This window comes from Vanessa cardui, chromosome 17 (assembly GCF_905220365.1).
Source record: "Vanessa cardui chromosome 17, ilVanCard2.1, whole genome shotgun sequence".
Lineage (NCBI taxonomy): Eukaryota > Metazoa > Arthropoda > Insecta > Lepidoptera > Nymphalidae > Vanessa > Vanessa cardui.
The window spans coordinates 7,779,252-7,805,675 of record NC_061139.1 but is presented as its reverse complement, the minus strand read 5'-3'; the positions used below and the strand labels follow the sequence as shown (position 1 = coordinate 7,805,675).

At 31.2% G+C, this 26,424-nt stretch overlaps 1 protein-coding gene across 11 annotated transcripts in view; it reads left to right on the top strand.

Moving 5' to 3' along the window:
- The window catches only part of LOC124536652 (dual 3',5'-cyclic-AMP and -GMP phosphodiesterase 11-like), a 220,519-nt gene that overhangs the window by 98,044 nt on the left and 96,051 nt on the right, over nucleotides 1-26,424 (top strand). For 8 of the 11 annotated variants that reach the window (XM_047113199.1, XM_047113191.1, XM_047113196.1 and 5 more), the window contains one exon: nucleotides 24,307-24,448. In XM_047113199.1, coding sequence (XP_046969155.1) covers nucleotides 24,357-24,448 — 92 coding nt within the window. In that variant the 5' untranslated portion in view covers nucleotides 24,307-24,356. Of the gene's footprint in view, nucleotides 1-6,140; nucleotides 6,356-24,306; nucleotides 24,449-26,424 lie in introns of all 11 variants that reach the window. The other 3 variants (XM_047113194.1, XM_047113193.1, XM_047113195.1) reach the window with 3 other exon arrangements.

The following is a 26,424-nucleotide window of genomic DNA, read 5'->3' as shown; positions in this document are numbered from 1 at the left end:
CCAAGGATCATGTGTCTATGTTTAAACATTTACGCTGTCAACTCTCATAGAATTTTCTCTATAAGTGAAACAAGATAAACACTTAACAGCGGCCGGTGATAAAAATAACGTTTTAAAGATATGTCTCTTTACAACATGATATATCCAGGCAACGGTTTATTCTCCAGCGTACTGTAATTACGTGTGAGAGGATTTCGTAAATAAACTGCTAAGTTGATGCGCTTAACTTTTTCATTTTCCCGACGATTAGTCGAGAGGATTAGTTTAGCAACTTGTTGAGTGAGCTCACTTGTTGCGCTTTGGCAATGACGGGCGTCGCGTCCATCTCGCGTTGCTTGTTTCATTACGTTACATTACCCACAGCCGACGAGCTGTAACTACTAGCTATAGGGAGCCCTCGATACTGGATAGCGTTTTAACGAGATTTTAATGCTTCGACTTGCGAAATTTATTACTCCTGGCGCCACGAACTGCTGTCTTCGGGGACGTGCTTGAAAATTATTTGTCGCGTCATCGGTTTCTTACAACGAATCTAGAATGGTGTTTATAAACTACTAATTATTTTAAAATCTGAAACCTTTGTTGCTCATTAATCAGAATATCATTATATTAACAAAGAAACCCATTTATTATACCTACAATTGTATTATGTCGCCTACAATAAATTGTATAAAAATAATTTCAAAGGTGAAACTTTCCGTAGCCATATCGATATTTCGGTTAATATTCCATTCGTAGCGTGTACCTGGGGCGGGCTGATCACGATTTTTCTCAGATGAATACATTATACTTGCTTAGTATTCTCGAGTGGCAGGTCAAATTGCGTTGCCTTGTCGCCTTGAGGGACCCATTGCATACTGCACCGCGGAAGAATTACTGCGCTTACGATTCTCATCATTGTCAAGTACTCAACGGGATTTCCTATTTATTATATCAGAAACTGATTACATTTATGTTTATTCATTCATTCGAGACATTCAGTCTTATATAATCTTACAATACATTACAAAAACCGAGATGACCCTGTGGTTAGAATACTTGATTCTTAACCAACGATTTCGGGGTCAAATCCGGGCGCGCACTGCATTGTAAACGCTGTAAAAAAAGGACATGAAGGTAACCTACTTGTCGTGAGGCAACCTGCCACGCGTGTATATATCCATTGTTGCAACGAGATGGAATATCATGATCCTAAACTTATTTTAGTCTGTAATGTAATTTAACCTTATAATAAATATAGGGAATAGTTTTGTATAATATTTAGGGTTTCGTAAATCCGATGGGAAAGGGGCCTAAAGGATCATTCTCGAGTTCAATAAGGTTTTGCATATCTTATTTTTGAAGTAGAATTACGGAACATTGGCGACATAATCTTATTGGCTCAACTAAATGCTATTAAACTATGAATTGAATCGAATTAAATATATCCGCAAAATGTACTACATGAATTATACCCTATATTATTGAAGCCTTCTGCCAAATTGCCGAAATTATTTGTGATAATTTGAAAGGGCTGACTCCTATTAATTAAATGCTTAATTTAGTAGTCAACACAATGAACGTTTAAATGAAAAGCATGTTATTAGTTTCTGGACTCTTTCACTGGTGGAAATCCTACATCTTGTAAATGTTGTTTATTTCTAAACGAAGCCATCGTAGCTCACACGTTATGTAATTATTGCAAATAATACACGACATAATCTCGACCAAGGTTCATATGAATCCGATTATTATATTCATACGGCTTCTTGTTGTTACATGAAAGTTAATCATATGAATACAGTACCATAGTAAGCTATTTATGTTCCTATTGTCTATATATTTTTCAAAATGTACTTGGTGGTAAGCGGTCACTAGACACTACATAGACATAAAGTAAAAGTAAAGTAAAGTGACAGCCTGTACATTTCCCACTGCTGAGATGAGGCCTCCTCTTACATTAAGGAGAGGGCTTGGAACAGATTCCACCACGCTGTTCCAATGCGGGTTGGTGGAATGCACAGGTGGCAGAATTTTTATGAAATTAGACACATGCAGGTTTCCTCACGATGTTTTCCTTCACCGTCGAGCTCGAGATGAATTATAAACACAAATTAAGCACATATATATAGTGATGCTTGCCTGGGTTTGAATCCGCAATCGGTTAAGATGCAAGCGTTCTAACCACTGGGCCATCTCAGCTCTTTACATAGACATATGTTCTAATAAATATGTTTATACTGCTTACATCGCCAACGAGTGGCCAACCTTGGAAACTGAGACATTATGGTATGTCCTTCGTGTTTGCAGTTAGACAGACTGCCTCGAACCGGGACACAAGAATACTGGTCCTCACCGGTGCCCAAGTCGCCTACCGCGTTTATGTACACCGGAATACCCCTTATAACACCCACTGTATCCTCTTCGTCTCTTCAGCAGTCACAGCGCTTTAGTTATAATCCATTGTTCCTAGAAAACTTATCTACGCAGTTTTTTAGACCGCGCGTATAGCACCTTATTTAAAATTAAGCATAAATGTGCTAAATATACAACATATCTGGAAAGTGTTAATATAAACGTTCGAAATCGTGTCTAAATATACTATTACATAAAAATAAAACAAAGAAAATTCTTAAGTCATCACAGTATCATTAACAAAATACCTAATACAACAGTTTACACGGCACTTAACGTTCAGTGACCTTATTGAAATGGTTAACATTTATGCTACTGGCATATCATTATACAAATTGTTTATTCATAAAATTTATCTCTGTGCGCAAATACGCTTCAGTTAAACTAAGCGCCTATTATTGAAGTAAAACACAAATGTTATAAGATCTGTCGCAAACTAAGATTGTTGTGTTAATGAGAAATGATGTTAGTGAGTATTGCATAACATTCACAAATCTTCTGTCGTTTAAATACTTGAAATTGTACTATACTGTATTAAAAAATTAGTAAATCTGATTCGACCTTATCTATTATATAATTATATACAAATAATCAAATTTCAAAGTAAACTGTAAAAAAATCTAGATAACGATCATATTTAAACAACAAATACATTAATAGCCTGAATAATTTAATGAATTAATATTATTGTCACTTGGAATTGTGATGATAACCCATACTTTGAAATATGTTTAGGCATTTAAAGGCTATTGTTGAATAAAGAAACTCCTAAACGTAATATGAACTCTGTATACTAGAATATTTCTTTTTAAACAGCCCTGTATATTTAAAAAAAATGCGTAATATGAATCTGTTAAATATTACAATGATGAAATATCCATTGAATATATCAATAGAAATTTCAGCTTAGTGTCATTTCTAAATGTTGTTCAGTTCAAAGATCGCAACCGCTGAAGTCATTAATTACAATTTGTGTTGCAGTTGCTCTTAATAGCTGTTTAGTGTCTTGCCCACGCGCACTGTGTCAAATGTTCGGTCCGTCCTAAATGCCCTCCACATTCTGTGGCGAGACGCTGACCACACGTTTTTTATTACCAGGACGTCCTAATAACGATAAGGCTACATGATTTCAAGTACTGCGTACTAACTAAATCAAAATATCTACAAGCGAACGCTAAATTAGACTTTTTATTAAACTATATAAGATTTTCCTGTTATTATAATTCGAGTTCACGTTTTAGGGTGTTTTTTGTCATGTGTCAGGTAAAAAAGTAGCCCATGTCCTTAGAGTTCCACTTTGCTTCATACGAAATTTCATCAAATTCAGTTCAGCGGTTTGGTCCAGAAAGAGCGACAGATGGACAGACAGATTTACTTTTATAATATCAATGTAGATTGATGATTTTTTTTTATAAAACTGAAGGTCATTATAATTGTTTTATTAACATAAATTTTTTTACAATAGAATAACAATTTCCTCTCGCTTATTTTATACTGTTATAAATTCTTGTTCCATACAAGAGAATTCGTACATTCCTATTTCATTTCAATCATTTTTCATGGTGACCCTAAGGGAGCAACCTTAATTTTCGTATCCCATCAGATAAATTACTTTAGTTGTTGAAACGTGTTCGATCTTGTACATCGAGGCGGGCATGAAGACCGTAAATCGACCTTCATGTAAATTTTGTTGTTAGTTAGTTTATTTTTTTTAAATACAAATGTTTATTGCGACGCATGTATTTTATGACATTTTAAAACGTGTGCATTTTTCGGTATTTTTAATTGAATTAACTACATTCAATAAGTCACGTTCCTGGTTTATTAGTCGTGTTATTATTTCACAAGATACGAATAGAAGCAACAGTTATAAGAATTTAAATTGATTTTTCTGTGTGATATGCTCTGGTATTAACTTCATTAATTATAGATAACGGTTTGTTTGATCAGCTTAACAGCTGGGAATTATATAGTATGAAATAAGGCTGTTTTTATTCGGTGGCTTTTACAAGCCGGTCTTATCCATCCAATCACTCAGTATACAATCATTAAACATCTACTAGTATTTCATCGTTACAATTAAAATAATGAAAGAACCAAAAAAATATGAACGAAACCATGTGATTCGAAAACTCAAATAATTTAATCTATTTCTCAAATTCAATTGAAAATCAAAATACATTGTACATTTTACTTCAAACGACAAAAGAATAAAACGTAGGCTCCGTCATCAATCCCTATCAACTCGTAAACTTGAAACAGAAACAGTTGTCCACGGTTCACTGACTGAACGAATGTTTGCTCAGCGAGGGAGCGAGGTTGGCATCGATCGAATGATTTACTACTACAACCTCCATTCATGAATGACATTCAAAGTGAGTACACATGACGATTAATCAACGACATTCGTTGTTTTGTATTCACTGTCATTCGATTCGGCTATTTTCTCCACTTTGTAACGTTCCTTTTTATTAAATGGGGTCGTGAGAGAGCTGTTCATAGTTATACTGTTTGTTCAACTTATATTTTTTGACGTTCATGAATTCATTGTTATCGATAAATTAATAGTCATATCAAAAACATTTCTATTCTAATAAAGTGAAGTTGCTTTTTATTATTTAATCGGGTATTTGTATTTATTTTTATTTACTTTCAGTTCCGTTCGATTTGATTATTATTTGTATGAATATTTTATCGACATAATTCGTTGCCATGCGATCGTTGAACGGCTTTTACAAATCATTATTTTTCATAAGTCTATTATATATATATTTTTAATGTATATTACATACATACATTAAAGTTTTAAGTGTTAAAAAATATGTCTTATATCATTTGAATTTGCTATAACGAGTTTTCACGTTTAAAAAAAGGATTACAAATTTCCCTAATTTCTGTATATTAAGTGGCATTTTAACGAGCATTTATCTCGTAATATTATAAGTAAAAACACTACCAAGGCTTTCGCAGTTAAGGAGATTAAAATCTGCATAACTGATGCCTTTGTTGTTAAGAGGTACAGAAGTGAATTTCGCGGTGGAATATTGCTACTTTAAGATTAAACATTTTGTAGCTATTTGCCGTTGAATATTAATTTCCGACGCAAAATATCGGCTTCGAATTTGACTTTTAAATACTATTTTATTCGCGTGCTAGAATATTAGTTATATAGTTTAATTATGTAAAATTGGCCTTTGAAACAGATGAGCAGCGTATGTAATTATGGATGTTAATTTTAGGAAGTTAGAATGACGTTAAATGATCAAAGATAATGTCCATACATAATTCAATTGCCCCGATGGTGTGTCAATGTACAGCCAAAATTGTTGAGTTTAAAGCTTTCTTACACTTAAATAAAAAAAAATTCTCACTATAAATGAATACTGTACATACACATAGTGTTTAACGTTGATTAATTAATATGATAAAAGATTATTAATTAATATGACAACACGAGATTATTTATGACAAAAAAGTGCACAATTTGAATTCGTTGATTACAGATATATTTTAAAAATTTTATTGTACTTCATCATTACTAATTAAACAACATAAGGTTTTGTTATTTCATTAGTAAGTAATTAGTAGCTGGTTCTTTATTGTAGAATCTATATTAAGACCCAACGATATATTTACATATAAGTTCATAATATAATCTGGTAAAATTACAATTGAACAGACTTGGAAGGATATTTTGTTTGGGATAATCAACGTTAATATTAAATATATGTTATGAATAAAAACAGCTAGTATCGAATCGAGTATGATATATCGAATATATCAAAAGGTGACTAAATAGTTCCGTCGGTGTGGTGTAAGTGTGTCGATGATGGTTGTGGAGATATAGTGTCTGTGGCGCCGCCTGGTGGTGGCTGATGGAGTCTCGGACGAGGTAGCGCCTGCATGGGGCAGACGGCGAGCATGTGTCGCCTCCACGGATCATGTCTCCATCACAAGAAAAGTACGTATACCGGCAGTGCCTTACCAATGAACACGAAACAGATTATGTACACTCTTTTATAATTCAATGCAAATTAGATGTCAGTAATAATATTCGAACATTTTAATAGTTATAACCTGACACGAAATTAAAATATATGCGGAACCATAAATATTGTTTCGCATTTGATGATTTTAATTTAACATATTATTATCATAATTTATTTATGATGATCGGAAATTAGATTAAAATCTTGTTTTAAATATCAATCTTATGAACGTACCTACAACGTCAAGTAAAGCCGGTAAATATCTGTGTCCCACTGTTGGGCTTACGGTATCTTTCACTCGGAGGCTTTTGGTTTATTCCACCACGTTGATCCAATACCGGTTGTTGTGAATATTTTTTCCGACGCGATATTCGTTCAACGCTCAGGATGATATACACTAAATGAGCACATTACAGCTTAAACTCGAAATCTTGGGTTAAGATTCCAATGTAATCTCTGGACCATCTCGAAATAGCTTATAAAAAAAAAACTATTAAACTGTTAACGAGACAATATTTTTCAACATTAAAACGTAATAGACGTTTCGATGTTTAAAATGTTTCACAGCCCGAACTATCAATGTATAACCTTTCAAGTAATGGCGTCAAAGGAATTTTACATTGAACAATGTAAAACTTACTCATTTAAAATTGAATTCACAAATATAAGATCGAGTCGCTAATGTGGTAAGTGAAAGCGAATATATAATCTTTTTAAATTTGCTCGTCACGTAACTATTTTTAGCAACACTACCTTATTGTTATTGTATTATATTCAAATTGGTTTACATCACTAATTATCGAGAAACCTACGCTGTTGTATGTCTTCGGAAATTATCGCCACGATAGATGTATTTATATCTTTAATAAATGTCGTATTGAAGTTTTATGAATATTGCTGTCAAATATTGTCAAATTTCGATAAGATTTCTTGAAAGCAATTAAGCAAAATTGGTAATATTTGACTTGACATCGTAATTATAAAGGTCAAAATAAAAAAAAAAACAAAACGGAAATTTGTTGTCTTTAGACGCTCTTTAAAAGTATATTTTTGTAGCATGGCAAGATTAATTAATTCTACATAATGAATTTACTGATAAGTAAATCAAATAAAAAATAGGAAATGTTATATTATATTTGATCACTTATAGAAGTTCTATTTATGATCAAATCAAAGTACCTATGTAAAAGTCTTGTTTTGTATTTAGTATAGAATCATTTTTTTATATACTTGTTTGTTGAATTTCAAAAATCTACCGTTGGTTTGAAAATAAAGACGCTATACCCGAAAATAATAGCCAAAATTAAAAAAAAAACGGTTTTTTTTTTTTAAAACGTTATTAGCTATATAAATGGTAGTCTACGAAGGTATCATGTAGGTAAATAATTTAAGAAAATGTAATAAAACGTGATGATTAATTATATTAGGTGTCAAAACTACTCTTATGCTAATAGTTCTCATGTAAATAAATATACATTGATTGTAAGAAGATTTCGTATATCAACATATTATTGTAAGATACTGTAACTTTTTATCTCATGATATAATATTATGGAATCTTCATTGTTCGTAATACACTTTCAGAGATGACATTCTAGTAAAAATCTTCAAATTTGTATGTCATTACGTTCTTTACCCACTCATCATTCTTCCACCAAACAGTAATACCTCAAGTTGTGTTCCGATTTGTAGGCTGAAACAGCCAGTGTTAAAGGATAAGGAACATAACCTTTTCCCGAGGTTAGTTACAGCATTGGCCGATGTTGGTGACCAATTTGCCTATCCGAGATATAATGTAACCATGAAAAATATAAAAAAAAAAATACTTAAGACATTTTGATTTGAATATTGTTTTATCTGATTTCTAGAATAAGCAGAACTATTTACCTAAGAGTAACGTAAATGGTGCGCTATGGTACGTAATGTAGTAATAGCTTGTCGTCTTAAGTATTTAGAATGCTTTCCTATAGAATATAACATTTAAAACATTGATAATATTCAAAACAAATGTAGTTTATGCGTATTTAGGTCTATATATAACTAGCACTGTCCCTTTGGATACACATAGATAAACGCATGCGCAAACGCACGCACGCACGTTCTGATAGTTTTGCGTATTTTTGTGTAAAATTTTATGCCCTACATATCGTATCTTGAACTTTTTATCTAGTTGCTACTAAATTACATTTATAGTTCCAATAACATATCATAACATCTTATCACAAATAATATATATCTGATCCAATAATCTGATCACGCGACGCTTACCGCTCTGGTCCGAAGTTAATTATTTACATTCACTGTAACAATTGGAATTCGCCCAACACTTCGTTCAGTGTCGTAACAATTATTTACTCGTAATGCGATTGAGACGGCGTGTGACATACTGATATCAATACAATAACTGTATATAGGATATGCTTTATATAATACTAGCTGTGCCCGCAACCTTGTATATTTTTTATTTTATTTTATGGTATAGGTTGGCGGACGAGCATATGGGCCACCTGGTGGTAAGTGGTCACCATCACCCATAGACAATGAAGCTGTAAGAAATATTAACTATTCCTTACATCGTCACTGTGCCACCAACCTTGTGAACTAAGACGTTATGTCCCTTGTGCCTGTAGTTACACTCACCCTTCAAACCGGAACACAACAATACTGACTACTGTTATTTGGCGGTAGAATAACTGATGAGTGGGTGGTACCTACTCAGACAGGCATGCACAAAGCCCTACCACCAAGTAAAATGCCTATGTATGTATGTCTTTGTATATAATAAAAAAATATTATTGTAGCCTAAGTTACTCTCTATTATATCAGTTATCTGCCAGTGAAAGTCCAGTCAAAATAGGTCCAGCCGTTCCAGAGATTATCCAGAATAAAAGGTCAGACAGACCGAAAAAAATTGTAAAAAATGTTATTTTCGTATATATGTATGTACCGCGTATAAATACAAATGCATTGGGTAAAAAAGGGCTATTTTAATATTACAAACAGACACTCCAATTGTATTATATGTATAGATAATATCAATATTTTTTAGACTTAATATAGCTCAGTTTAATTGGATCAAATTTGATTTGCAAGATATTTTATAGTAGAATATAAAACACTCCGTATTCGAGTATAGATTGATTGAACCCTTAATAACAGAGGAATCGTTTTTTATTGGTAAAGAAAGTAGGCAGGCTTATTGAATGAAATATTATGTCTTTTTTACGCGACCAATCTGCTATCATGCCAATCAAAGCATTTGGGGTCCTAAATTGCTATAGAATAATTGATTGGGTAAAAATGTTTTTACTTTTGAAAAGCTTTTTATATTAAACTGACTTTAAAAAGGTATCCTATCATTTCGGTTGTTTTTTTTTTGTTTGTTTTTTTTTCAGAAAACCGTCAATTTTGTACCGATTGGAAAATTATCTTTTTGTTTAGAAAGGTGTACGTCGAGTTTGATTCCATTTAAATGTTATGAAAAAAAAAATTGTTTTTTTTTCTATGAAAATATTCAATTTTAATTTTAAAACAATTTGCAATTTATTTTCGGAGTATTATTTCAAATCGTTGTTATCTTTAATTTAATAAATATTTTCTGTAAATTGCCGTCAGTATCAAATCAGTTGAATGATTTTTTTATTCGTTTATGTGGGCAGGTATCACTTTCATCATCTATTGTTAATTTCCTATATATAATATATCTTTTTAATTGAATTAAACCTTAAGTAAATTTCACATTAATTCGTTTCTACTCAAAATATTGACATATACATAAAATAACTATTCATATTACGTAATAATGATTGTTATTAATAATTGTTCGAGCTTTGTTAAATTAATTATGAATGATGATAAGTTGCGTTTCTACTAGTTATATAGTTACAAGAGGCTATTAATCATGTTCTATTTTCCATAATTGTTGTGAAACAGAAGCACGGCTTAAAGTATCGCGATAAATTATAAGTCGTCTAGCAAACAATCTGTTGTTATGAATATTGAAATCAACAAAAGTTGTTGTTCCGTCGAGATGGTTCAGTGGTTACGATACGTGAAACAGAGATATTTAATTTTAATTTTGTGCACTTAATATTAAGTGAATTTCATGTTTTATGAAGGAAAATGTCGTGACATAATCTATGTTACATGTGTTACAAAAATTGCATTGAAGAAGCGTAGTGCACAAACCTACTGATTATCTTAAAATAAGCTCTTACCTCAAGTATGACATTAATAGGCTTCATTTACACTGTTAATAATAATTAGAGTACATATTTTTAAATTTAATTTATCTCTCAATTTGAAGCGTCAATCTCCTCACCGCTCTATATATTTGTAAATAACTGATAGTGTAATATAACTTTTAAAAAAATGCGAATGTGTGTTAGTGTCGATTTATAAGAATACAGATTTATTAAAACAATTAATTAAAATTTTAGTGTAATTTCTCTTATTCGTCGGTAACAAGTTTTGGTTTGCGGAAATTCAAATACTCGTTTCAATGAGGAAATTGCTGCTTGACCTGTATCTGTGGCCAGATGTTAAATAGACACAATCAATCAAACAATTATCTTATCGTGATTGTTTCATAAACAATTGACTGTATATATATTATTTATTACTATATAAGCATTAATAAACATTGTTGCTTAGTTTTGCAAATATTTTTATATAAGAGCTTTTTGTATATGATACTAGTAAATTATTATGCGTCATAATATTTTTAAATTATTTGTTACCCCGCTTTGGAGTATTGGAAAAAACGTTGTATTATTAAATAATACCAATTATAGGATGAGGTACTTATTGTGCGTTGAACCTATAGTAACTTAAACCGTTAATTTTACAAATCAATCAATTTTGATAATAAAGGTTTGTGTATTTTGATTAAATTTAAATAAGTATTCGAAGTCACGAATGTCTAATATATATGTACGTTGGTACGTGTTTATTAAAAATCCTTTTATCTCTCGTGCAATTGTACAGCTTAGAAGTCATAATACATATCGATCGAACCTCAAGTGTTTGGCTATCGCATATTTATTGTACGTACTTATAACACTCGATTAATCCTCTAAAGTTAGAGCACAGTCTACAAAAACAATATAATACACAAAATATATATTAGGGTACGCCCTCTTCAAATTGTTTCTTTTATTTCACGTATTCTTTTAAAATCGAATCGAAACTATTATATAAGAACAAAGTCGAATCTCACCTTAAAATGATCGTGAAATATAAGGATGATATGCGACACTGTCTAAAATAATTACAATATTTAAAGCATACTCGCATCAAACTCGCTGAACCGTTAGATCTTAACCGATGATAGTGGGTCCAAATTAAGGCAAGCATCACTGAATTGTCAAGTGCTTAATTTGTGTTTATAATTTATCTAAATCTCGGCGGTGAAGGAAAATATCGTGAGGAAACCTACGTATCAATCAACAAAACCTAATAGTGGTTTTAACATTTACAGCCTGTCACATTACTTTTTATCCATCAAAATAGCATATCATCCAGGCATTGGAAATCAAGCTCTTTGTAATCTAGTTGGTAGAGACTCCTGATATATAATGTCGTGTAAATCCACTTTAAAATCAAATGTTTTCATAGTGACAGGCATTTTATAAAAACGAAAAATAAAGATTTGCAACATGTTTTGCGAGGGTATAGATTCGATTCTATAATAAAATCTCGAAATCAATATTATTAACAAATTTTAAGCTCATGTAAAAATTAGTTATACAGAAGAAGTAAAATTATGTATATGATAAAAAAGGCTTGAAATTATAAATTTAATTGTATATAATTACTACATACTACTTTTTGTGTGTTTTTAACGGTTCTTTTCGCAGAATCTACATTCCGAAGCGGTGGTGGGTTTATATTCAATAAAACCTTGATGATTCAAGAGTATCTTGATGCAATCATGTGAACTACTATACCTATATAGTGTGATTGAAATTGGGGACTAATATTAACAAAATTCGTTTATCTATGATAAATTATATTTGGAATTATATACTTAAAAAAACGTTCGATAATTGTAACGGTATAAATATATTTTTTTTGACTTACTACCAGGTGCATTGCTTGCCTTTAAACAAAAATTCAATAATAGCTTTGCTGGGAAAAAAGGGTTAGGATTAACAGAAGAAAAAAGGTCATAGCATTCTACGTTCAATAGTTTTCGCGTGATTGACGGTTAAAAAAATACAAACATTACATAAGCATAGATCTTAGAAACAGTTTTGATAGTTATTCCATAATTTAAAAATCTCGTTCAACTCTAGTTTTCACACGAAGATAGATTATTCAGCTCGTTTAAAATCCTTTAAAAAACTCAACACATGCTATTCGTTAAGTCCTACACTTAAAATTAACATATTCTTGTGTATAATAATTTGTCTTATCTATCAATGCTTTTTATAACATAAGCTTTAAATTAAATAATCGGAAAATGCAAATGTAGCTTCAATAATGACATGTATCAGTTTAAAAATACAAGTTTATTTTATACGAGATACTTGTAAACTCAAACGGTTATAGAGACGTTGAGATAAACATTTTATTATCGTTTTTATAACCGATTTCGACCATAACATTGAATATTACTTGCGTAAATAAAAATGTATTGATAAAAACGAACTCAAACTACCTATTTGCCTAGGCTGTTACTACACGTGGGTATATCTTACATTTACTACGGTATAAACCCGTAAATGTTCGTCTGATGCGTTTATTACCAGTATAGCCTGCTGGTTGCTTCCTATATCGTTGTATTTATTGGCCATAACTCTGTTTCCTGTACTGATGAGATATAAATTTTCTAAGGACATCTTAATAGCCACTGTTAAAGGTACTCCTTTATTCTATAAATAAAAGGTATAGAAGTGTTAAAGAATAAAATATTGGTATGTAAACTTATACATCAGGACTTAAAATATTCAGAACTGTTAATAAAATTCACTTTAACCGTTTTATATTAAGATTGTTTTTGTGTTTACAATCTTTATACTAATAATGTTTTTGATTATTACACATTATACGGAAGTCTGATGTTGAATAAAAATGTAATTTTAATATATCTTTACATTAATTCGTACGTAAATACTAACAGGATAATTTAACGCAAAAGCGTGTTGTGAACGTCTTGATAACTTAAATAACGATTTTCAAACTTATCATAGACGGTAAACAAGATGAAGTCGCTTCTGAAACTTGGATTTCAATTTGTAAATGACGGCGTTAATAGCTATAGAGAAGTTAATAAGCCTGCCTCTCCGATGTTTGCCACAACGCAATTTAAACTTCGCGAACAAATTGCCAGCCACTGTTTGGTTGAGAAAATGACATATCATTAGCGTACAGTAACTTCGACTAATCTACTTCCTGAAGTTTATTTCCAGATATGATTCTTGTCTAAGAAATACCTTTCAATATTAAAGTTTAATAATAAAAAAAATATAGTAAAATTTTATGGATATTCAATAAAAGATTTCATAATATATAACAACTTACAATTGTCATTTATAATTTGTAAGTAACTATGGAGTTTACATTTATTTACTAAGAAACAACAATATTATATTTGTTAATAAAGTTATATAAAACACTGTTGAATTCGTACATTTCTGCGTTTATTTCTGTTAACTTTCACGAACGTTCTTCTATGACTTCGGGCGGTGTTATTCCGCTAAAACAAATTCTATTTTACACTGCACTTACATAAAACTGAATTACTTCACTGAACTCGGCGAATGCTGAAATACGACTCCTAAAGATTGCGCACAAAACAAACAGTTCATAAAAACGCTTTCCATGGAATCGCTGCGTTTCGTTAGTTTCGTGTGAACTTTGTTCAGTGTATTATCCTTGGAAGAAATTTTAACGAAAAATACTATCGAATTGAGATCCTTCTTCTTTTAACAATGAGTAATTTTAAAAACAACTGCATTGGTGATAGGACTTTCTGCAAACCCGCCTTTGTACGGTTCCACTTACTCAACAAAAATTCTATGTAGTTTTTCGGTTTGAAGGGTGAGTGAGTCAATGAAGCTGCAGTGATATACATTTCCCCAGGCTTGGAGCGCGTTGGCGATGTAAGGAATAGTCAATATTTCTAACAGTGACATCTTTTGTCCATTTGCCTGTCCGACTAGCTACGTATATCATATTTAATTAAGAGAAATAAATACAATTTTTATTTACAAGACTATTACTACGGTTACTAGAGTTTTATACCGTTAAAAACAGGTTACGTTTTAAGAGATTATTATATTTAGATATAATTGTTTGCCTCTGAATCACCCCTTTAGTCTGTTCGCTTTAAGGCTTTCTAATAATTAATGGATGCAGTGTCCTTACCATACCCAATACATTAAGCTAAACATCGGAGACGTTAGTTTCCGCAGTCATCATTGTCATGTACCTAATTCAAAATGTCATTGCAGATAAATTTCAAGAGAATAACTAAAAACAGAAATAGTTTTATGACATTTGTTTCATACTGTAAGCAACCACTAAGAAAATATTTTTGGAAATTTTAAGAAGTTTGGGAATTGCTGTAGTAACTTTGTATCAAATTCTTTGTTCTCTGAAATGCGAAATATGAAAACATTTTACCCGTTCGAAGTTTGGGTGGTAACTTGTTAATTTATATTGTAAGTTTGTTGTTTATACTTGAGTTTTAAAGAGTTTGGTTATGGTTTGTATTTTTGTTGATTTTTTCAAAGTTTGCTCACATATTATTAATAAATTATAACGTAAGTCAATTACGATTTATTAATTACCTTTATATATGTATGTACGTCTTTGTGTTCGAGTATTCTGCGTCAACGATGGTTAAGCAAAGGATCTTAAATGTCGAGGAAAGCAATTATATTAAAATCGTTCCTGATAGTTTACGAGGAAAAATGACGATGCATGACCCGATGATTTAAGTGGACAATTTAAACGTTAAAACACAGGATACCATGCGACAAATTACTTCATTTTAAAGATTAAAGCATTATGGGATTGAGGTCACGATGAAATAAAATACGGCCTTGTCATCATTTGAAAAGGAATTTGAATCATTTCGATTAACATAAGTCCATCCATGACCTTACATAATAATATCCTATCTACAATAATATATACCTTGTCACTTGCGAGCTGATACGAACGGTAGAACAGGTTTTGTTTTTTTTTTTAATTTCGTCGTGTCATGTCTAGTCGACTTGTCATATCACGATTATCAGTTCGATATAATTATTAACCTTTTTAAAGATATATAAATCGTTGCGATTTTACAATTATATCGGAAAATTAGACTACCGTATTTTCTTTGTGACGTTATATTTTAATAGGAAACTTTGAATCGTTAAATGATTTTATTTGATAAATCGATATTCAAAGTTATATTTATATTACAATTTTTTTTTATGTACCTATTTCGGGATCATTTTTTTATTAAAAATATTTAAGCTTGGATACCACTGCTCTCTCTGTATTAAAGAGGTCTTCATAAGTGAATAATTGGATTGATTAAATGACTTTTGATTTGATATTTCGTCAACAGCCCGTGTTGCTTAGTATACGCATTGCTGCGTCAATGAGTGGGCGAGCTAGATGCTGGTCACTCTCACGTCAGCGTCAAAACTCATAAACACAATTTATGTTGAGTCTGCGAGGGGACCGTCTCAATAAAAAATTTAAATGTACATTAAATATTATAACAATGTCATCTTTTCGTCTGCTTTGGACAACTGTATGAATTACCTTTTTAGCTTTCATGTTTAACAAATTTATAATAAATATTCATGTAGCATTATGTGGGAAAAGAAATTCAAAGCTTTGGAAGATTTCGTACCAAATTATGTTCATATATTATATGCATAAATATGTGCTAGAGTATACATGTATTTGTTTACATCATGATTTTATTATATATACATGTAACTATGATTTAATCATTCGAGCTTTTAAAAAGAAACAGCACAGGAACCCATAATCCCAAACCCAACGTAGGGCATCCCCAGCTATTTAGATCTATAAGCTGATGTAGGTGGATTATCTAGACCGAATTAATGTCTATCAGTAGACTGCTATAGGCTCGGTAGAAGTATGGTATGGTTTGTGTAGATGAATATCATACGTTACGCTGTCATTTTGTTTCATTGCTTGTTTCATATATATGTTAACGTGTACAGAGAACCTGAAATAACATAACAGATATAAATTACATTGTGATTTTAATATAATTGGCGTCACGTATAATAACGCAAACCACGTTGATATAGAGGTTATGTGGGGTTATATTTCCTTACTTCAATTCATCATATCGGAAATAATAAGATTCACTAAACTAAAAAGTACTGAAACTTCAAAGAAACTAAGTCCAAATGTTATTCTCTTAATTAAAATTCAAATGTAAAGACGTCGAGATGTTATTGAAATTGTTTTTCGATTTGAATAAAATTTTGCTCCAAATAAAAGTATTTGTAAAAGTTGAAAGTATAAAATCTTCCCAAGATTATAATATGGAAGTTTCGAAGTTTCAGCATGCGAGTGGAATGGGGGAATTAATCTAAGTATGCAAATAGCTGGGTTTACTGAACTCTGCGGTTTCGATGTCTGACTCCGTAAATTCTGTGTTCAGCATTGTGTTATTCCAGAGACAGCTTACTGTGTGCCTTATATATTTTCCACGTTAAATTCATAGTGTTATTGTCTCTTGTAGTGCGATCACTTTGATTTGTTATCCTTATGTTCAAAATATCTAATATAACGTCGCTTATGATATGATTTTATGTAAACTTGTGTTGATGTTACAAAATTAATTTGCTTTATATCTACCAATTATATAGCAAACTATATCAAACGATCTAACGATGTGCGTCTGTATAGGTTTAGGCATAAATAATTTTAAAGATTTCCAATTACGGCAAATGTTATATTCATGGTAATCTGTCAAACGGTGTTGGAAATAAAATTCATCTCGAAAATAATTTTTGGACACAAGATTATACAGCTTGCCGTGTTATTAACCTTTTAAAGACAATACTATTATTATTTTATTCGTATTTCATATTGCAAAGGTATTTTGACATAGTCTAATGAAGTAAAACTTATGGTCACAATGTCGTTACAGAGATTATTTTTGTAAACTCTATGTCATATAAAATAATATTGTTAACTAACTCGTCCTGATATAGCACTGATTCTGTCAAACAAGAACTTTGCGGAATTTTAACCGTTTTCGCAGAACATGCTATGAAGGCTCTCAAAAGAAATATATTTTTCCTCTGCCTCAAAAAATGGGCACGCTATTTCTAACACTGAAATATTATTCTAAATAGGCCTACACATTGAAAAACAAACAAACTGGTCTGCTGTATTATATCAGTAAAGATTTCTGATTTAAACCAATAAACAAAATAATATAAAAAAATTGATAGTTGAAATTTAATAACATTAAAAAACTTATATTGGAATTCATAAAACAAACGGCAACAAACTTGTTTTTATTTGTTTTAAAATAACACTTCAGTTCAACAACTGAGAATTTTGTGACAAATTACATTACAGTTTTATTATAGTTAATAAAAATGTAAAATAGAAATATTGAATGTAATAAAAACGTTGACTCGCTTGCTCCCAATGTTTCGTCTTGCGCATAGATTGCAACAGACTGCATACAACGAAAATATTACGCTTTTATAAACATGAATAAAATTATCATATTTACATCTGTAATATGTCTGACTAAGTCCGCATGATGTGTAGTTTTGCTAAACGAACGAATCGCTCCGGATTTCGCTGCATATATCGCATATAAATCGCATATTAATGGCTCATGGGCGTTTCCTAGTCGAATTTTTTTGGGCATTAGTGGCTACTCTAGCTATAAACTAACTCGATAAATCCGTTGCCAGTGAAAAAGACAAAACGACAACTTTTACGATTTATTTATATTTCACGATTACAACGTATGGTGTTTGCGATATATTAAAAAAAACGTAATGTCATTGTCACTAATTGATCTTTATTAGTTCGGTATTTATGTTTATATTATTATGTGTATATGTAAAATGTTCTAATAAAGATTATATTATAATATATTTTTTAATTGTAGCTATTTTTAACTTCATATTACATTTTTAATTAGTACGTAATTGTGTAATACGTAATATATTTTAAATATAGAAGTAATATATTAACTAAAAATAGAATTATTAAGTAATCTTGTTCTTAATAAATATTTTTAGAATAATTGTTGCAATGAATATAACAAATTAATTTTTAGACATTCTAATTTTTCTAATTAGCATTAACAAAAAAGATTTAATAATTCTATATAATGTATAAACGAAATTATCTCGTAACAAACACAAGTGCAAAAATTTTCTACTATACATTAAAATTTATAATATTTATCAGATAAAATTATCATATTGATGGACTAATTTGTATAAGCTTATCTAAAATAAATAACAGCTGGACAAAACCGCGTTAAGCCCTTTGAAACGTTGGATTTACATAGATAATGCAATAAGGGATGAAATAGATTTGCTTTGCTAAAATAAACTCGGCCAAGCTTCAATTTCAGTATTCTAGTGTATATTTAGTCTGTGGTAAATCAATATAGCGATGGATTTTATATAAACAGATTATAAACTCTGTTTGGATAATTAAAAATGCGTATCGGTAATTAAAAAAATATAGTTTTATATATTGGATAATTAATGAAATGGACGCAAGATATACTTAAGATAATATTTAGTGAATCGTGAAATTCTGTAACTTTTATTATAATATTTTTTTATAAATATTGGACAATGTAATATAAATTACTCTAATCCCAATGTAAGTAGTTAAAGGCTTAAAGCACATGTGTTATTATGGAAAATCAGAAGTAACGACGGTACCACATATTTGGAACTAGTTTATCTGATATTTGTATTTTAATAATTATATAATTGCTATCACTTTTTTATTTGACCATTATCTTTGTGTTTTGGTCGGTGTGTTATATGTAGTTTTAGTCTCGAAAAATATGCAGCCGAGCCGATAATTAAGACATTATGGGCCCTATTTGCGTATACTTAAGCACAATTTATTCTTTATTTCTGCATTCTCACAATCCGATGAAACAACAATATCTTTTATATTGTATTATTTTATATTAATCATTGAATAAATATCCCTTAGATTTCGGGTCATATTAAACTACACACGTGTTAGATAGTCAGGTTTTAATTATGAAAAAACCAATGTAGATTTTCTTGAAGTTCAAGCCTATTTCGAATAAAATTTCCCAAATTCATAATACCTCTGCATTTACAATGTTAGTATTTTTGTAAATTTTTCAATGCGGTTTTTTTAATAGATACGAGATTTTTTAATAGACTCGAGTGGAATTCTTTTGTGTATGTATAATACATGGACAATATAGTAAGAAAATACTGATAATTTTAAAAGTTTCTAAAGTCATGTCGTAAATAAACAAACTCTGTAGTATATATAGTATCAGTATTGCATCCATGCGAAAATAGAGCGGGTTGGAAGTCAGTAATAAAAATATACTCGAGCAGGTATATAGAGCGGGTTGCTAGTCACTAATAAAAGGATACTCTAGCAGGTACATATAAAATCGAAACTAAAACAACTCAATGTACTGAAATTTGTTTAATCCTTTAATGTCGGTTATCGTACGTCGCACGCATACGCCCGTAATAAAGTTTCTGAGTTTGCACAAAGCTTTCAGGAGATGAGGGTCACAGTAGTTAGCATTTACATAACACGAGAGGCTCGGAAGTCATTCCGACCCTGTGTGCTCGAGACACGAAAACTTGACAGACAATTACGATTTGCTCTTGGCAAATTCTTGTACGTTCGGGTAAAACATTTTATAGTATATTATTTAATTACTCTACATACATCGTTACACACACATACACATATATCAATGTGTATTACAACCGGACTATATAACAACCGTACGATGTAGTACCAAACACAGCTGACGTACGTTTTAGCTGCAAAGTTAATAACACACTGTTCTATGGCTGTTTCAATGTTTATTTTGAAGTACTTTGGATACCCTGTTTTAGAAAGGTATTATGTAACATTATACATCAACATACGTCTAGATATAATAATGTGTATTTCCGTATAGCTCGGTAAATTATTATACCATGTGATACATAAACGCTGGCGTCTGAAAGATTGTATGTATTTCAAGATGTTTTGAAATACATCATAGTTTAATATATTTTTGCTTTATAGCTGTTGTGAAAACCTACAAAATTATTTTGAACCGAGATGAATACACAAAATTAATCTAATTTTATAAAATCGACACAATAGTAAAATCCTTGGATTTAACTATTTTAAAATGAATATTTGTTACTTTATTACGACAAAATAACCCTATTAATTTTAATATAAATTTATAATAATATAGTTTATACGTCTGAATACTACGTAAGCTATTATTAATAAAGATATCGCATGAATAGTACCTGAAAACCAACCTTGTTGTCTGAAAATCCACTACTGCCCGATTTCTTAGACATTTTCTGCCTCGCACAACCACTTTGTGGAACCAGTTTCCGCCGGCGGTTCTTCCGAACCGATACGACATGGGAACCTTCAAGAAAAAAGCGTACTCCTTTCTTAAATGCCGGCAACGCACCTGCAAGCCCCCTGGTGTTGCAGATGTCCATGGGCGGTGGTAGTCACTTTCCATCAGGTGAGCCTCCTGCTCGTTTGCCACCTATCTCATAAAAAAACCCTAAAACGGGAGCGTAGTCGTGGACTGAAAACTAATATATCATAATTAAAAAATAATAATAATATCACAATTAAAATTGAAGATAATCAAGTAATATGGGTATATATTATAGACTACTTCTTTTACACCTACTTCATATATCTATGTATATACATTAGCTAGATATAAATGTGAAAACGCGTGTTCGTAGCAGAAAACTGTGCTGTTGTCAGGTTTTTTCATAGCGTCCGCAGAGATCTTGTATTGTTTTCGCTGCGTTCCACTATTTTGTAATCTAGCTCGTTGCTACGGTTAGATTAATTATTACCTCGTGAACAGCTTAATCGAAAGTATCACAACCACAGCAAACCAATAAGAATCTGTTACAAAGCTTGATAATACGTAATTATTTTTACGCAATTTCTTGTCTAGAATACTATGATTCGTTTAATTACACACACACACACACACACACACATACACACATAAAACAGACATTTTTATCAAGTCGAAGCGCAATAGATTTCGATTTATTTTTCAATGCGATGTTCAGAAAATATACGCACACTCGAACAAGAACAATGTATGTTGTTTTATATGCCCCTTCCATCGTTTATCTCAAACGCGCCTCTGTAAACACATTACTGGAAGATGTCTAATACTTATCATTGTAAACAAATCGTATCCTATTTATACATTGTTGTTATCACAAAATATAAAACAACGTGTCCCAAGAGCCTTATTCTATTTGGACTATAAACTAGATAGGGAATGAGAACTAGAGTGAAATCTAATTGAAATCTTTTTGTGTTAACTGATTTAGTTTCATAAAGAGTTTACACGCTGTTCTCGAGCTTTCCACAGTCGAACTAATTTTGCGTGGTATGGATATTAATAAAATAAAAGTTTAATTTAGATAGTAAGAAGCAGGGAAAGTCTCATTACTGAGCAAATGCATCCTTCTTCAGCGTTGCTCTTAAGGAATAACTTTCGACATTATTCCACGTCATTCTAATGTGGGTTGGTGAATATACATTTAATAAAATTTTATCGGATTTATGTAATTTGCTTGGATTTAAATGTCCGTTTGAAATCAGAACTGACGGCAAATATTTATATATCTCAGCCATTGGACCATCTCAGATATACTACTGGAAAAGAAATTAGGTGTTAGTGTTTTCCAACAACTGTCAACCTGTATGTAAAAAATTCACGACGATCGGTGGTGTAATTTAGATATAAAAGCGTAATAAACAAATAAAAAGTCCACACACTCAAACATTTCTAATTACAAATAAAATTTTACAATTGTTGTTTCATATATTGGCCGGAACAAATAGACAGACAGACAGGCAAAAATTGTAAAAAAATAATATTTTGTTACATGTACCGTGTATACATACATATGCATTTAGTAAAAAGCGGTTATTTCAATATTACAAAAAATATACTCCAATTTGATTATATGTATAGATATGAAAATGCAAGAGAGAACGACAGATATTTAAAACGCACGATACATTAAAACGAGTAAAACTACTCGTGTTTTGATCTTAGCTTATCTTATAAAAACTATTTGAATTAACATCGTTGGAATATTTAAAATTTTATCTATAGTGTTTATTTGCATGCGATGGCTCGTGTCAATTTCAATTAGGCGAAAGCAAACGTGCCTTGCTAGTTTAATTGCCAGCTATGAGATCGCATACGATCTGGCGATAACCATCAGAGCGTGTCTATTGCAATTAAGACATATTACAGAGTATGGCGTTCGTAGTCGGTTTAATCGGTTTGTTGACTGGTTAGCAGATGCTTCTGTTTATTGCGAATATAACTCGATTGAATTGACTTTTAAATATCGAGTCTGTACATGCAACGTGTAATTAGGCCTTAATATGTTTACTAAACATAGTCTTCTATAGTGGTTAATATATACATTTATTAACGTTTAGAAGATAAAATCATTAAAACCCTATTACCAGTACTTTCTGTTGTGATAAAATTATATGTATATGGAAAACTATTATACTTTTTCTAGATTTACCGCAGATTTTTATTATTCATTCATATAATATACTGTAATTAACAGGTTATTGGTTTTTATTCTGGAAATTAATTGGTTTCCTAAGCGTGAGACAAGAGAATATTTTCGTGTTCAATTTGACGTCAACGATTATTATTCAAATTAATTATATGAAAATTATATCCATTATCATATTATAGTGATCAAGTCTGCATACAAACACAAGTGCACATTTCCCTCAATCATTGATCATTCTCCCGTCAATCAATTCCTTAATGGCAATTTCACATGGCTGGGCAGAATTTAGCCAAAGGACCAACGACTTAATATGCTTCTAACATACTTTGAAGTTATTCATAGAAAAATCGAATAACTTCTAAATGACCAGAGGTTTAAACATAAGCTCTCAGTATCTGCATTTTATGAGCTAACACTAGACCAACGAAGAAAGTTATGATTATAAGAAAGCAAATTAACATTGTGTACTTTATATGAGTAAAAGCAAACAGTGCACTTTTTATTAGTCTATGAGCCTCTGTATTCTGTTAAGTTTAAAGAACGTTATTCACCTCTCTCGTTTGTTTTAAATTAAGGTTTCGATCAATAACATAGTTTTTGCGATGTATTCGAATTGTCAAAAAACGTCAAAATAAGCTATGGAAACGTCAGGATGACATTTGGCTTAGCCAAAACACGAAAGTCTGTAGAAGCCACGAGTTTAGGAATGAATAATGATTCGTATTTTTTATCCGATTATTATTAATAAACATTATAATTGTCAAATAAATAATATATCAAATTGATATACATTTTTTTAATAGCGATGTTAATACTAATAATAAATATATTGTTTATGGAAAACTAATGTACGAATTATTCATAAACAATTAAACATTGACATTTATGTGACAGACGAATTATTAAACTAACCCACATAAATTAATATCTAAAATAAATGGATTTCTTTTTTTGTCGTTGCTTTAAATGGTGTAGTAAATGGTCGAGTGTGTTTTATTTATTTTATTCCGTTTTATCTTTAATCATGTCTAATTTCCATACATTGTATAAATATGTGAAGGTATTAGTGAATAGCTATTCGCTAGTTACCAGTGTACTAAAATCTTTCTCTATTGTTCCAGGTCTACAGCTGCGGAGCATAGAAGAGCCGCCAGGAGGCGCGGGCGGCGGCATGCCCGCGCCTACCTGTTACGACGCAGAATGTGCCCGCACAGAAGCCTGGCTCGATGAGAATCAGGAGTTTGTACACGACTATTTCTTAAGGTTGGTACCAATATACATATATTTTAAAATATACGTAGTCGAACAGTCGAATGGGTGGCAATGGGTGGACCCGATGACAAATGATCACCACCGCCCATAGACAGTGCTACCGTAAGAAATATCAACCACTCCTTACATCGTTAACGCGCCATCAATCTTGGGGAATGAGATATTAATTTTTTGTGTCTATAGTAACACTCATGATCTCTCTAACCGGAACACTACAATGCTAAGCATTGCCGCTTAGTGGTAGAATATCTGATCAATGGCTGGTCACCCAGTTTGAGTCACCCATCCACCACGAATCCTTATTTCATATTGAATGATTTTTATTTGAACTTTGGATTTTTGATGAAATTCACTTGCCCATTCGTTATCATGACGCTTATATCCATTTTTGACATGTTCCTGGATTTACGCAAATGAAATGGATTATCATGATACACGTGCTAGTATAATCGTATCACTAGATGCTTTCTGTGATGAGACATGATAGAATATTCGACATTTTGATTTCATACTTAAGAATTTACGAAGTCCTTCTTATTCTTATTTCCCTATGACATATAACTTCAATTTGAATGCACATTTTTTCTACACTTAATTTATAAATAGAGGTTGTCTTGAAGAGATTATTGTAAGGGATAAACCTACTTTTACTTACTACTACTTACTTCGGTAGACTTAACACAGCAGAATAACTTTTATTTAAGATAGACTTCCTACAATCTTCAGATTTTTGACGTGGAAATATAAACGCATAGTCCTGATTATAAAGATTATTTTTAATATTAACTATAAAAATATACCATTAATTAATATATGTATTTATAATTTCGCCAAATTATTTGTATACATCTGTACTTGTCAGAAAACGTAGCCTTCGACACGGCTTTTACGGATTTAATGTCAAGTTTGTTTTTTTTCAAAAATACTGCAAATTTCTAGAAGTATATTTTTATTTCATATGTTTTAACACGAGTGGGAGTGAGCGACGTATTACCATTTATGAATATTTTTCATAAAATATGTTCGAGAAAGTAAAATGAAAATCAGAAACGATATTTCTCTAACGAAAGAATTATACGACGAACGAAACGATGTATAACTGATTTTGTCTTCAAACGTAAAAAGTTTCAGCTTTATTTATCGTAGCTAATACGACTCAGTCAACAGAACACGTGAATTCTTACTTATAGTAGCGCATTCAATTCCGGTAAAACCCCCTTTACGATATGTTAAACATATGTGGAAGTGTAGGGTTACATCTTGGAAAATATCTGACTCATTTACAAACCAGTAATAGAATATCATAGTAAAATTGTTGCTATTTTTTTTTATATAATATATAATGTGTACTGTAACGTAGTAGTAACGTGTAATACAAATGCGTGTACTGAAACATTCAATACTATATATTTAGAAGCTTCAATTAAAACATTAAATTGAAGAGCACAATCCTTTCAATCTGTAAGCTACCATAAGTTCGGAAAAGAAAATACCCTGAGTTGACAAGAATCGGCGAAAGAAATTCAGCGTGTTTTTTTGTTAAAAGCTCAGTAAGACTTTTACAAGAGCAAGACCATTAGTACTTTGTCTTCCTATATATAAACATATATATACAGAATATTGGGAAGATAGAATGTTATGTTGAAACTAAATCAACTGTCTCTCTTATCAACACATAGTATAAAACAAAGTCGCTTTCTCTGTCCCTATGTCCCGTTAAAACTACGCAACGGATTTTGATGCGTGTTTTTTTAATAGATAGAGTGATTCGTGATCAAGGTTTATGTATATAATACATGGACAATATAGTACAGAAACACTGATAATTTTAGAACTTTGTAATGTGACGTCGTAAATAAATAAATTCTGTAGTATATTTAGTATCAGTATTGCACCCGTGCGAAGCCGGGTCGCTAGTATTATATAAAGCAGAACAACGCTCATTAAACATTTAAATTTTTAATTAA